Source organism: Osmerus eperlanus, chromosome 27, assembly GCF_963692335.1.
Source record: "Osmerus eperlanus chromosome 27, fOsmEpe2.1, whole genome shotgun sequence".
In the NCBI taxonomy this organism is placed as follows: Eukaryota; Metazoa; Chordata; class Actinopteri; order Osmeriformes; family Osmeridae; genus Osmerus; species Osmerus eperlanus.
The window spans coordinates 5,968,651-5,983,560 of NC_085044.1; the positions used below are offsets into that span (position 1 = coordinate 5,968,651).

The 14,910-nt window shown below is 46.3% G+C and overlaps 2 protein-coding genes across 3 annotated transcripts in view; one reads left to right on the plus strand and one right to left on the minus strand.

Moving 5' to 3' along the window:
* The window catches only part of LOC134013974 (trichohyalin-like), a 56,576-nt gene extending 42,728 nt beyond the window's left edge, over positions 1-13,848 (minus strand). The window contains exons 1-2 of one of the 2 annotated variants that reach the window (XM_062453770.1): positions 13,727-13,795; positions 11,649-12,467 (exon numbers count right to left, since the gene is read on the minus strand). In XM_062453770.1, coding sequence (XP_062309754.1) covers positions 11,649-12,450 — 802 coding nt within the window. In that variant the 5' untranslated portion in view covers positions 12,451-12,467; positions 13,727-13,795. Of the gene's footprint in view, positions 1-11,648; positions 12,546-13,726 lie in introns of both variants that reach the window. The other variant, XM_062453769.1, reaches the window with a different exon arrangement.
* On the plus strand, positions 6,240-8,458 carry LOC134013986 (arylsulfatase K-like). The gene is made up of 2 exons (XM_062453789.1): positions 6,240-6,486; positions 7,936-8,458. The coding sequence occupies exons 1-2, from the start codon at positions 6,270-6,272 to the stop codon at positions 8,028-8,030; spliced, it is 312 nt and encodes a 103-aa protein (XP_062309773.1). The 5' UTR covers positions 6,240-6,269; the 3' UTR covers positions 8,031-8,458.
* Positions 13,849-14,910: the final 1,062 nt, after the last annotated feature.

The following is a 14,910-nucleotide window of genomic DNA, read 5'->3' on the forward strand; positions in this document are numbered from 1 at the left end:
CAGAGATTTTTTTTTTTTTTATTTTATGCTCGTGCGCCCCCCACGTGACATGAAAAAATGCCGCTCCGAGCGGCTGCCCGGTCCGCCCATGCCTAAAACCGTGGCTATCCCTCCATTCCTCCTCCTACACCTCTCCTTTCTACCCAAACCCTCCATTTCTCAACCTCCTCACCTCCCCTATCCCCTCATTAACATAACACCTCCTCTGTCCGCCCTCATCCCTCCATCTAATCTCATCATAATGGCAGAATCTCTGTCTGAGGGACTGTGGCACGATTATTTCGAGAATCAGGCACTTAGAAATAAATACAGGCTATTTATCTTAACGTGTTTGCTGCCATTTTGAGCTGCACTAAGCGATTGAGCCATGGATTTTTCGAGCCACCGATGGGCACTGCACTGGTTCCCTGAACTCGTGACACCTCTCTTCCCCTACCACTCCATAAAACCTTTCCTCTCCTCCACTATATCATCATTTCTGTTTTCAATTTCAGGACATTGTTTACCAAGGAAAAACATCAGGGTGTATGGATGAATAAAAACGTTTATTTGTAGTATCTACATGACCAAAAACACTTTGCTGTGGGCACTAATGACTATTTTTCCAGAAATGTATCTTGCAGAATGAGGTTGAATGAGGAAATGGTTCATGGTCAAAGGTTTCATGTAACATACATATACATGAGTAGTCCATTTACAGGCAGCAGAGTGCCCTATCAATAGAATATATATTATAGATGATATTCAAAGTGTTATTTCTGTCTGTATGACTATCAACATAAGATAACAGTTGATTCATCCTTGTGCAGGGACATGTAGAGTTTTCAGCAGGAAAAAGACAGTGGTAATACAGTAATAAATAAAAAGAAAATACAATGTACAAATAAGACACGTTAGCTAAAAGCAAAATGAACTAATAAACAACGTATAGTTTAAACACAGGTAGCGACAGTAACAGTTAGCAACAATGATGACCAACAACAGTAGGACTACATATTAGCTAGGGAAATATTGTTCAAATTCCACGTGTGTGGCTTTTGTTATTTTAGGCTTGAGTGATGAGTAGGTGTAAAAAATACATTTGAAGATTTAACTTGTGGTCTTCTGAGTGGATATCACAAAAATAAATGCTCTCAGAAACAATACAGAGTAACAGAGGTAAATATGTAATAACATAATGTACCGGTAGGTATGTAATGCTAGCTGGTTTCACGTGCAGCTAACAAAACGTTTTAAAGAACATGAAATATTTATGTTAATATAATATATAATCCAATGCTGATATGATGAGAATAGTAATTGTATTATCTACTGAGTTACGGCACAGAGTTAAGGTTTGCCAGGTTCAGATGGAGTAGGACGAACAAGAGACAAACTAAGATGCACCAGGGGGAATACAAGGATCCTTTGTTGTCCTCTGGGGGAATAAGAGTCAGGGTCTTCTATCAGATCCCAAAGAAGAAAAAGGAAATGTTCTCCAGGCGAGGTCAGCCTCAGAGGGCTTGGTGTGGAAGATGTGGTCAGAGGGGACAGGAGGGGCACACTGGTTGGTGTTGATGTCAGGGGCCACCTGTAGATGCCACCGTCAGCTGTAGGAGGCAGACTCTGGTGGAGTGTGTTCCATCTGGAGCCTTGTGTTGCCCAGCTGAGGGCCAGGAGAACAGAGTGCAGGCGTGGAAGGGATGTGGCCGTGGGTGGAGTGGAGCAATCGTTGTCGACGGAGGCAACAGCACTACTGGCACTGTGAACAAGAAGTCACCAGCAGAGAGAAATTGGAGAAGACCGAGGAAGTCAGAGTGAATAAGGGAATTGAAATGCTCAGGACACAGGAAGCAGGCTTGTAGAGACCGGCTTGAGGTCCAACATTGTATGTTTAACAGAAAGTTTGTTGGCTCTGGGAGTCTTATGTCAGTCATTAATGACAGTACATGTTCACTGACTTGGGAACACTGATATCAAGCTACAGACCCCATATTTACAAGCCATGTCACAAGGCCTTCACAACTTGTAGACCAGGCCAGGGCCACAGGTTCAGACAACCTTCTGAAGAGACTGAACGAAAGTATAGATGATCAGTGAGTTAAGTTAATATAGTGTATTGTCTTGACTTCTGCTTTGGCGTGGTGGAAGATGGGAGTTACTGTAACTTGTAACGGCCTCCTCAGCCGTTAAGTGGCTACACCTGGGGCCCGGTGGTTTCCTCCCCTTTAAGAGGACGCCGGGAGAGAGAGGAGACCACTCCGTTTGTCCGCAGCACGCTTTTGTTTTGAGTTGTGGCAACCGTTTGACTTTTGTTGATACACCCTTCAACACTGCTCACTATCATGAGACATTCTGTCTCAACCCCTGAGCCGGGTTCGTGACATGGGGGATCCCGGACGAGCCCCCATGTCACGAACCCGGCTCAGGGGTTGAGACAGAACAAAGGGGAACACATGCGCGAGAACTATACGCTGTGGTAATTTATTAAAGAATACTAAGTTAACATAACTAAACGTGAGGTATGTAAGTCAGTAAGTCAGTGGTGTACATGTGTGTGAGTGTCTCATGATAGTGAGCAGTGTTGAAGATGAGAGCATTTAGACACATCTTAAACTGTGAAGCCTTCAAATACAATATATAACATATGTGTATAACAGTGATGAATAGACAGATGACATATCGGCTCTGTGCAGAGGAAAAGTGAGATCAGAATGCTCAACCGTTATATTCACTTCATTGATCCAGATGGAAATCTAAGTCTTCAATTGAATGAGATGCGAGGCGCATGTTCCTGAGGGCACCAAGCCGTCCTTGGCCTGTGAGGAGACGAGACACGTGAACAAAGTCCGGGACGTCCCCTGCCACTTCCAAGACGGCCCTGTGCCCCGCCCCCTTTTTTATACTCCCTCATCGACAACGTAGCTGCAGAGTGGAGTTCCACAGGTGAGAGGGCTCTTCCCTGGGGAGAGCACAAACAGAAACACCTGACAGGATCCGAAGAGGAGTCCCCATAAGGGGCCAGCCCGAGGTGACACACCCACTCCACCGCTCCACCAGCTGTGCTGAGGACAGAGTGACCAAAGGAGGAAGAGGACACATTCATCAGACAGTCTGGTATAAAGGGTAAGGGGGACCACCCAGACTCTGCCTCCCAGATCCCCTCCACTCCCACGCCACGGAGGATGGCCACTTCGGTAGGTGGAATGAGCCGGAATGCCAGGAGGAACGGGACATCCCATTGACTTACACTGATACTGAAAGCGCCCCAGAGCCAGTGAGAGAGTCTTTGTGTAGACAAAGGCATCCCAGTTCTTCATCCACCATAGCTTCTCAACAACTGGGGGGGGAAGAGCTGATAGATGCCGTTCATATCAAGTAGTATGAGAGAGAGCCTACTGGACATGAGCAATGCAAACGCTTTTCTTGGTCTCTGCTGTGCGGAGGGAGGAAGAAGGATCTCAGCTCACAGCTCTGTGCCCTGAACATCCCACTGGAGACCTTGGGCCCAAAAGCAGGGTTAGGGTGCAACGCTGCTCGTCTGGTCACCTGAGGTGATCACACAATCCGCATGGGCGGACAAGGTGCACGAGTAACTCGCTCTCTTAGCCGTAGTCAGAGTGAGGAGTGAGCTTGTCTTGAGAGAAACAAAGCACAGGGGTTTGCTGTCAATGGGCTCAAACAGAGGCTTCCATAGAGTCTCCAGCACCATGGACAGGTCCCACCTGGATGCTGATGCTCTCTGACGGGGTCTGAGTCTACATGTACCAGAGTCGTTCTATAGCAAAACCTTCATGACAAGCCCAGACGACTGCTCCATATACCTTACAGTATCAGTGCCGGTCTCTTGTCAAACTGTTTTTATAAAAAAATATTTAAAAAAAACGTTGACCGGGTCAATGTTTTGTCCTTCACACCACTGAAAGAAAGTTTGCCAGCGCATCGTGTATCTGTGTCCTTGTCCATATTGTGGTAACCAGGGGAACTCACTTGGGCTTTGACCTCGTATGACCCAAGAACAGCACAACCAGGGTCAGGTGCAGCCCAGGTTGGGCATTTATTAAGCAAAAAAAACACCAAACCAGAGTTGAAACCAAACCAGATCCTGTCTTGGTGGAGGGAAAGGTCCACAGCCAGGCCCAGTCTGGCTGGTGTCTCTCTAGGCCTGATGAAAGAAGAGAAGGTGGGTTAGTCGTCCACTGCAGCTCTCGCCATGGTTACTCTCCCCCCTGCTCCCCTGTACCAGCATGTGAATCTGGGAATCTTCCCCTGGATCACCTGACCCCGAGCTCCAGGGTTGCCACGGTATCCATAGCTCTGGGAACCACGGGGATCCAGGGTGGTCAGGATCCTTCAGAATCAATTACAGTCCCTCCTATCTCACCCGGGCCAGTAGTGGTGGATGACAGTTAAAGAGGGCAGGCATGAAGCAGGACCCTCGGCCAAGGGTTATGCACAAACGCATCGACCCCCAACGGTGGTTTGTCCCGTGCACTCAGAGAAAACATCAATAGCACTGCGTGCTGTCCCAGGACGTGAACAGGTCCACCTCTGCCCTGCCGCATCGACCAGAGAGACGATGGAAAAATGTTGCCTATTGTGGTTATCAAGCATATATAAAATAAAAAAACATATTCATAAATAACCACTGTGCTAACAGCAATGGACCACTCAACGCACCAATAAGATGTGTGCTTGGATGTTGGTGTAGTCAAGGTTTGGGCATCCAATGACTCAAAGTTGATGTGGGTATATGTGTGTATAAGCGTATATGTTTGCGTGGTTGAAAAACTGTATGCTAGCTGCTCCCTTCAGAACTCGTACAAATTGAGCTGTCTAAAACAAATCACTAGCTCACCTATGAGCGCTCTTCCGCTGGGCGGGGCTACAGTTATCGATCAAAGCCAAGCCAAATAAGGTATTATTTTCCATGGTCTGGGGTCAGCGCCAAAAAGCTAAAGATATTGAAAACCTCTTCACCTCTATATTTTCAAATGATAACAGATACAACACAAACCCAACCCAGTGGACCCAGTAGAGTAACGTACAATATGGCTTCAACACCTTCCCTCGTCCTCTCATGGGCTGCCTCATGACATCAGGTCCGCTCTGTTGTTGAGCAGGGCTGGAATATGAAGGGCTCTCAGGGAGCGCAGGTGCATGAAGGCCCCAGTCCAAATCTCTGTCACTAAGCGGTGGAGGCTGATATGACACGTCTCTGATGGGTCCCACTCTCCTCCTATTGGACCCTCTTGGCATTCTCCTCCCCACCTGCTCTGGGACGCATCCGGGAAAACTGGGTATTGGGACACCACTCTGCCCATGTCGACTCCGCACCCGATGCTCAAACTTCCCTCCAACGGGTGGGTCAGATCACACACTGCGCTATCGCCAGCGATTGCGACGGTGCCGTACAGGGTCTAGTCCCAGCCAGGCAAACCACCTCTGCAGCAAGCGCATGTGTGTAAAAGGCCTAGGGGCACTGCTTCATGGGCTGCAGCCATCATCCCCAGCAAGGACATCACTGAAGAGCGGTGACTGTGTGAGACTCTGAAAGCACAGAGTGCTGAGACTGGTGCCTCTCTCCGTGGTGCTGAAACACTGCTCCCATCTCTACACTGTTCACTCGTATGCCTCGGTAGGCAAACTGCAGAGACGACCAGGGTGAGCTCTGAGAGGAGAGAGGAGAGGCGCATATTCCTGAGGGCACCAAGCCGTCCTTGGCCTGTTAGGAGACGAGGCACATGAACGATTTTGAGGACGTCCCCTGCCACTTCCAAGACGGCACTTGCACTTAGCTCTGAAATCAGCTGTCAGTAGCAGGGGCGGGGGATATCTGTTCTTAGGGGAATAAGAAGCATCCTCCTCAGCTGAGACGTCTCTATTGGAGACCTCAGAAGGACACCACTTCTCACAAGTGTTTCATTGTTTATAGTTACAATGAGTACGGGCATTAAGCAACAACTGCACGCTGTGCATTCTCAGATTCCCCCTTCCAGCAAGAAAAATACATCCTAAAGACCTACACCCTACATCCACCTACACTAAGAACTGCACTGGGAACTTCACAACAGAGGATGTCAGAAGCATGCAGGCCTTCTATAACGCCATGTGTGTTGAAACAAATGCCATGCTAGGTTTTGATTTTAAGTTAATTGAAAAATCAAAATTCACTGTAATTCTTTGTGATGGTAATAATTGACTTGATGGTACCTAGTAGAGTTTACAGGTACTGACCATTACAGACACCAAATCCTTGCCTCCTGTCTCTGTTGGGCCCAGGTCAGGTGATGTCAGCCCTTCGGGACTCAGGACTGCAGGACGGCACTGTGCTGATGGTCACAGCCGACCATGGGGACCTGGTCATGGAGCACCGGCAGTTCTACAAGATGTCCATGCTGGAGGGCAGCTCCCATGTTCCTCTGCTGCTCATGGGTCCAGGGGTGAGGTCTGGCCAGCAGCTCAGCTTGCCTGGATCTCTGGTTGACCTGTATCCCACCCTGTTAGGTGAGGACTGGGGAGCTGGCATCCATAGCCCAGAATGTGGTTTTGGGAAAATGTGGTCAATTAGTGGACTGGAACTCAGTTGCACGTTCAGTTTTCAACGGAAAGGCCTTGAGTAAGACTTCTATGACAGTTAACTTCCACTTAATTAAACACGTGATAGCGTGAAGAAATTCTCATGACAAGAGATGCTCATCAGATTCTTATCAGAAAAACATTTCAATGAAATGTTTGAATTCCGTGCTGTGTTTATTTGTCTGAGATAGCTAGCATCCCTGCTCCAGGTGGTCTGAGTGGCCACTCCCTCGTTCCCCTGGTGACTAGGTCAGGTGGCCGGCCTGGCCCTAGCCCTCCAGGCTGGGTACTGACTGAGTACCACGGCTGCAATGCCAACGCCTCCACCTACATGCTGAGGTTAGGCCTATGCTGACGGCCTGAGTGTCCCTCCACAGCTGTTTGGTGACTTCCTGCATGCTAGTGAAATAAGAGGCCTTTTTGCTTGTGTGAAAGAATTTTAGGACATAGTTACATGTATGTGTTTTATAAGTGGTCATCTGTAAGCTCCTTTGTTCATTGATAAAGGACAGTGACAGTGAGTTTAAGTAAGGTCAATATGGGTGTAGAATCTTATATCTTGTAGGAAATAAAGTCTGATTGTCCTAAGATGTCTTATGATCTTAGAGTTCTGGTCACCTGGGGGGAGAAGTTCTGGAAGGGTCGATTGAAGCAGCTGCTCTGAACTTTTGGCTATAGAGATTGTGTCCTGTTTCATTGTTTGTGTTTAATTAATTCTTGTTTGAAGATGACCATATGTTATCTTTATTATCTCCTTTACTGGAGAGAGATGCAACATCAAAGAACTTTGGGACACTTGGCCCTGAGGCTTTATTGTTTCAACTGTCACTGAATAGTGTTAGCCAATCACAGAGACAGCTACATTGATTGATTGACCATACAGAATGAACATTTGTTATACGTTTATATAAGGCAGTGTGTATGTGATGTTCTTTACCACCCTTCCGAACGACCTGTAGTATACATGTTCCTTGTCTGTGCAAACTTTCATGGCGAATAAATCCCATTCTGATTCTGATGTCCTTCGTTATGACGGGTCTAGAGTACTCTGTTTGCTAATGTACTGTACTAACTAAATAAATTGTATTAAGCCGGCATCTTGACTACTCAAACTACACAGTACCGTCAGTATTTTCCTTCACACTTGGCAGATGTGTGGACTGTTGATCCTGAGTGAGGCACGGGTGGGGCAGAATTCCCTCCTGAGTGAGGTCTTTAGAACAGTACATTCATAACATTCCCAATTCACACTTGATGAATGTGCCTATAATATACCTATAATGTCCCGAAAAGACGACATTCAACACCAGAAACACCTTAGAGTGTATTACATGTATTCCCCACAACAATACATGTAACCTTTGCTCCTTTCACCAGGAGAAAGAGGCGGACACCAATTGAAGCACAATAAACCATCATATCTCAGAAAGAACAGTCATTCAACAAGCCTTCCCCTGCTGACGACCTCCTGATCGGCTCTGCCCGTCGATCCGGCTTCTGGGTTGCCCTCCTGGCCTGTACTGGTCACCCTCTGGACCTGCCCCAACACTCAGCCCTGCCTCCCCAGTCCCCTTCCGGACCCCCCGGCCACCCGGCCTTGATTTCCTGCTGGGACGTCCGGTGCCGTCCCTTGTGGGGGAGTACTGACAGGGCCACGGCCGTACGCCAGCCTGAGTTAGTTTTCCCTGCTCTACTGTTTCCTTGTGTCTGATTCCCTGTGTTCTGTGCTTTTGTCTTCCTCTGTGTCTTGCTCATTGGTGTGTCATTTTCTGTTTGCCCATTAGTGGTGGTTTGGTTCACCTGTGTGTAGTTTGGTCTTGTGTGTATTTATGGTTCCTCCCGATCAGTCCTTGTTGGTTCTGTGTCATGTTGTGTGTGTTCATGTGAGTACCCTAGCTGTTCCCAGTTTTTGTAACAAAAAAAGTTTTTTGCCCTCTAGAGACTATTGCAGAACTACAGATTATACAACTTAGTTACTCTTCACACTTGCAGACAATTCTCTTCTGCTGTCTTTTACTGAATCCTGGTATCAAGATCAGGGATGTGATTGGTCAACAACAGAGCTTTTCTCAAACTAGAAAGACATCGTCAACATATGAGACATGACGTATCAACAGAGGCTTCAGTATTAGGTGTTTTGATAAAGAAACACAAAAACAGATATTACATGACAGAACATCATAGACACTTGCTTTTTTACTTTATGTATCCCCATAGGAAGTGTTGAACGATCGTGTGGGGACTCGAGGACGCTGACCAGGGTGCTGGTCCCCCGGCAACAAATATATATATATATATAATATAATATTGTTACGCCTCGCTACGCCACCCAACTCACGCCCGGGGTCTCACGAATTTGCATAGGCTACGTGTGCGGAGAACACACGCTTGGCTACGAGTTAGTCTGAGGCTCCCTCCCTCCCGGCAAGGAATCTCCGCACCCAACCAAACCACAATGTCACAGACGCTCACCGGGGGCCTCCGAACGCAAACCTCAAGAGATCTTTTATAGCAGCAAATGTTTATAGGCCCTTTTTTGGGCAAAACATCATAGTTTATTGATCACTTATTCCTTGGCTACGTTTCCCTCCCGGTTACAACGCCCTTCCCACCCGATAACAAAAACGTTCAAGGGCCCTCGTCCGCCCTTATTCCCCCCGTTAGTTTATCTGTGAGACGCAACACCGCACCTATCGAGAGAGTATATGTGTCTGAGCAGATGAACACTTCAAGACCCTGTTTCGCGTAAACACCAGCTGGGCAGTTTTCGTGCCTAAATGACTGGTCGCGATTCCCGGGGAACTCACCTGAGTCTAGGTGTGTGGCGCTGAGTGGATCCCTTGGTCTCGAGCGAGGGGCGCACAAATGGGCGGTAGGGCAACGACTGTCTTTTCAAATTTTTATTGGCAGATTATTGGAACAGAAACAAAAGTGTAAAAAGAAAAAGGTAAGCTAAACCTCCTTTACTAAGGCCGACAAAAAAAATAAGAAAACGCGGACCCTGGGTCACTAATAAAACAGCAGTACAACTGACAAAAAAGAAGCTCTTTGCTAAAATAGGCACAGGTGGACACTCATGTATGGCCCTGTCTAGACTTTGGGCCATACATGACGCAGGTATCTGTCTACACGTTTCCTGTATTCTCCAAAAAGTCAAATGTGGTTTCATCTATTCAAGCATTTCCTAACCACATCCTCTGCATCTGTCATACTGAAACATTCTGCCTTAAACTTTTACACATTAGCAATTCTACATATCCATTTTAAGATCCACATCTACAAAGTTTTTTTAAAATTCAAAAAAGGTAAAAAAGGTTCTAAAACATTTTCAAGCTATTTCTTAACATTCTTTAAAATATTATGCAAGCACTTTCTTAAAAACATTTGCCAATGCACATTCTTTCTAATAAAACACATGCGTATGCTAGAGGTCAAAACTCCTCTTGAAAACACCAAACTTGGTATATGTATGCACGGAAAATTGCAAAACCTTTATATATGTATGCAAGCATCTACAACTTTTTAATGCAAAACTTGGATATACGTATGCACAAAGTCAAACACATTTGCCAAATGCACACTTCATTATTAAGCATTATTCTTTTTTTTTCTCAAAATTGTTTCTCCAAAGTCCATCAAAGTTCTCCCTGAACTCCTCCATCTCCTGCCTGTGTCTCTCCTCCCTCTCCCTCCTCTCATTCTCTCCCTCCTCTCTAAATCTCTTCAGCTTTCTCTCCATCTCCTCTCTCCGGTCAGTCTCTCTCTTCAGCTCCCTCTCCAGCTCTCTCTTCTTCTCCTCATCCCTCTCTTCCTTCACCTGTCTCTCCAGTTCAGATGTTCGATGGCTGAGTGTTCTGATGTCTCCCTCGTGCTCCTGGATCGGAGTCTGGAGTGTCCACCAGCACCAGCCGTCTCCCACACACGTCCCCCTCTCTCCTCCTGCTCCTCTGGGTGACTGCAGAGGGGCTGTCCTGGGCCCCAAACTCCTCTCTGCCCAGGATGGTGTTTCCTGCTGCCCCCCTCCCAGCCCCAGTCCTCCCCAGCAGCACCAGTCTCAGCTCAGACACACTGGGAGACACTGGAGGGTCTGGACTGCTGCTCTCTCCCCCCCACTGCAACACAACACATGGACATGGTCACACCACTGGTCTAGTTGGAGAGGACTGGATGATCTTGAGAGTGAGTTAACATGTTGTCTAACAGTGGACTGTAATGGATATCAGCATGTTTGAGATTATAAACCTGAACTCTATAATCACTATGAAACACACAGTAGGACAGAAGATGTAAGGACAGTAGAGGATGGGTTAGATGTTCAGGTGTTTGTAGCAGTTGCGGTTCTAGACACATTTTACTGGGGGGGCCAGTGTTTAATCAGAGGGGCACATTAAAAAACGGAAACAAATGATATTTAAACATTGAATACTTTAATTTTGCTTTACATTAAAATCATACAAACGGCTCTCCCTCTTCCAGCTCCTCAGCTCTCTCAAGACTTTGATATGTTTCTCTAACTTTTTTATTTACTGGGGCAAAAAAGGCTGCAATGTCTCTTCCTCATTTCATGATGACTACTAGAAGAAGAAAACGTGTACAAAAAAAAAACGATTTTTAAATGTTTTATTCAGTCAGCTCAGGAGGGCCACAGGGGGGTGCCAGCGACATTTTTACAGGGGCACTGGCCCCTGTAGGCCCCCGTGTAGAACCGCCCCTGGTTTGTAGGTGTCTGTAAGAGAGTTGATGACTCACTGTTTGGAGGTAGTTCTAAGCTGCTCCGTCTCCTCCTGATTCGTAGTTTGGGGCCTGCTTCTGAGATCTCTCCTGTCTCTAACACACAAGATGAAACAACCATTCAGTGGGCATCATATTTAGAGTGAAATATTCAAACTAAAACTTCACATTATAACACTCACCAGTGGTTTTAACTGATAACTCATTTCTCTGTCTCTCTACCTCAGTGTTTAGGTCACATATCTGCTGTTCTGAAAGAATTGAAAATAAAAACCATAAACATACCATTTCCAAATACAAAACACTTCAAATGTATCACGGAAATGATATGAAATATAAGTTACGCCATGAAATCTTACCAAGTTTAATGTTTTCATTTTTGACATCTTCCACATGTCTGTCTTTCTCCTTCAGCAGTTCATCTCTCTCTCCTAGTTGTTTGTCCTTCTCTTCCAGTCTCTTCTCTCTCTCTTCACCTTCACAATCTAGTCTCTCCAGTCGTTGGTCTCTCTCTTCTAGTTGTTTGTTTTTCTCTCCCAGTTCCTCCTGCCTCCTCTTTAGTTCATCATCTTTCTCCTTCAGCTGCTTGTCTTTCTCATCACACACTTTATCTCTCTCCTTCAGCAGTTCATCTCTCTCTCCTAGTTGTTTGTCCTTCTCTTGCAGTCTCTTCTCTCTCTCTTCACCTTCACTATCTAGTCTCTCCAGTCGTTGGTCTCTCTCTTCTAGTTGTTTGTTTTTCTCTCCCAGTTCCTCCTGCCTCTTCTTTAGTTCATCATCTTTCTCCTTCAGCTGCTTGTCTTTCTCTTCACACACTTTATCTCTCTCTCCTAGTTGTTTGTCCTTCACTTCCAGTCTCTTCTCTCTCTCTTTACCTTCACTCTCCAGTCTCTCCAGTCGTTGGTCTCTCTCTTCGAGTTGTTTGTCCTTCTCTTCCAGTCTCTTCTCTCTCTCTTTACATTCACTGTCTAGTCTCACCAGTTGCTGGTCTCTCTCTTCTAATTCTCCCTCCTTTTCTCTCTGTCTCTGGTTCCTCTCCTCCAGTTCAGAGTCTTTCTCCTGCAGTTGGACTGTGAGCTTCTCTACTTGGTTGTTCTTGTCCTGCAGGTCTTTTCTAAGCTCCTCCTGTTGTCTCTCCTTCTCTCTCACCTGCTGGGTCATGTCATCCAGTTGTGTCTCTTTTTCCTTCAGCTTCTGGTTCCTGTCCTCTATTAGTCTGTAAATGTCCTCTGGACGTTTGTAGTCCAGCTGTATTTCTGGAGGGTTATATAAAAATATGAATTAGGGTTTGAAATCAATCAATTAAACAGCTGGTGATTCGCAGATATTTATTTTGATATCAGTACGTTGTAGGGTTGTCACAAAAACCGGTACCCCGGTACCAAGTTGGTACTCAAACAAAAAAACGGTACGATACCAGAATTTCAGAGGTACCGGGTAGCTGGGTCGGACGCTGACAAGCACAGTGTTGTGACTCACCAGAAGTCGTTAAAAGTTGCTAGATTTGTTGCTAGATTCGATTTTTTGTCACCAGGGAAACGAAAAGTCGCTCAATCTAGCGACAATGGCCCTGGTTCCCCAGACCTTCCCCATACCTCAGCCCAGCCACCGGCTCGCTCTCCGGACCTGCCCCGACCCTCGGCCCTGCCTCCGGTTCGGCCTCAGGGTCGCCCCCGGACCTTCCCCGACCCTGGGCCCTGTCCCCGGGCCGTTCCCCGGACCTGCTCCGACCCCCTACCCTACTTGTGTCCCGGGTGGGACGTCCGGTGACGTGAGAGGGGGGTACTGTCACGACAACAGCCGTGCCCCCTTGTTTGGTTTTGCCCTGTCCCTGTGTCCCTGTGTAATTGTCTTCACCTGTCTTGTTGATTGCTGTGGTGTTCTGTTCTCGTTAGTGTTATCGTGTCCACCTGTGTCTTGTTTGGTTCTGAGTATTTAGGTTCCTGTTTTGTGTCCAGTCTTTGTCTTGTCCTTGCCTATGTTACTTTGAGTATCCTGCCTGTTTCTCAGTTCAAGAATAAAACCTCTGTTTCAGAACTCTGCCTGTCTGTCTCTCCTGCGTTTGCGTCCTACCCCTGCACTCAACCGTAACATCTACCTGCTACCTGCCTGAAGTAAACATGAAGTTCCAAATATTCTCTTCGTAGGACCTGATTGCAGTTATGACCCGCTTCCTCTCTATCCTATCAAGTACATCAGTGCTCTTGTTTGCACAACAGTGAGTCATTTTCACATTTCTTTAAAACACTGCCAAAACTAAGCACAACAGTTAAGCAAATCTTGTGGATTACAAAACCTTTACAGGTACAAAGCACTCCTAGTACAGTAATACATATACTGTACATGTATATATTAAACCAAACTGAAGGTTTTATTCCTTTCTCCTTGTTCACTACACTGCTTTGTATATGTCTTTTAAGTAGTGTTTTATACTCACCAAGCAAACAAGCAGATTCCTCTCTTCTCCTCTTGTCCTCTGGGCTCTCACGTTGTAAATACTGTTCAACTGAAACAATGATGGAGAACTGACATGTTAGATATATTACACTGCAGTAATACATTCTCTGTCAAGCTACTTGGAACATATACAGTTCAACTTCTAATACCATAAGCACAGCAAATTATGTTGAAATACTTTTTATAAATATAATTGTATAAATTATAAATTATTTCATGTTCCATTTCTAAACCAAATACAGAAAACATGTATTGAATGTATATTCCTGACAGTTTATCCTGTGTTGATGTTTTACAACAAGAATGTTTCTTCTGTTTCACAGGTCAGGCAGTGAAGTGCATTCTTTCAGACATGCAAAATTTACATTGCTCGTACTTTCCCCCTACTTTCTCTTTCCAAGGCCCACGTGGGGCCTTGCCGCCCAGCTGCACAGGGACACTGACTCTAAGGACATAAATCTGTCCCCTGATACCAGGCGGTTGTAGTTCTCAATATCTGGGCTATATAGTCCTTCATGGGAGAGGCCTACACACATTCTTTTCTCTCTGGCACTCAAACCCCATGTATCTGGACTTCCACATTTGGCCATGTTTTAGTGGCAATTCTAATCCATCAACAGCTTTGCATCTGGTTTTCAATAATATAGCGTATACAAGTAAAAAAGGTGATTAAGTGGTTCTATATCAATCTTATAAACCATGATCATTTCTCCATCGTCATAATTACAGCAGTGATGTTTTTTCTACAACAAGCGCCTAGATCCCCGCTCTCCTTCCGCACGGCTCCCCCTCACTGCCGACCTGCTAGCCGCCTGCATACACACACTGCGCACTGGCTACTCCTCCCCTTCCACCAATTCCACCCTATAGGCCATGTTCCTCCTGGCCTTCAGCTTCCTTAGGTGCTCACAATTTACTTCCACCTGCTCCACCTTTGACCCCTCTGCTCACCCATGCATCTCCGACATCACGCTACACTCCCCAGACACGCTCATCTTCACCCTGAAACGCAGCAAAACAAATCAAAGCGGGCCAGCCGTTCCCATCTTCCTCCTCAACTCTCCCCTCAGCCCCTATGAGTCCCTGCATAACCTGCTTCTTTCCAAAGCAGGAAGTCATGCCCTCCTCTCCAGCCCACTATTCACCACGAAATCAGGTCGCCTC

What these genes read in the sequence shown, in the direction of transcription:
- LOC134013986 (XM_062453789.1), top strand. Translation starts at nt 6,270, where the DNA reads ATGTCAGCCCTTCGGGACTCAGGACTGCAGGACGGCACTGTGCTGATG. An exon ending in CCTGTATCCCACCCTGTTAG is followed by an intron (nt 6,487 to 7,935) that starts GTGAGGACTGGG and finishes TCCTTTCACCAG; the next exon opens with GAGAAAGAGGCGGACACCAA.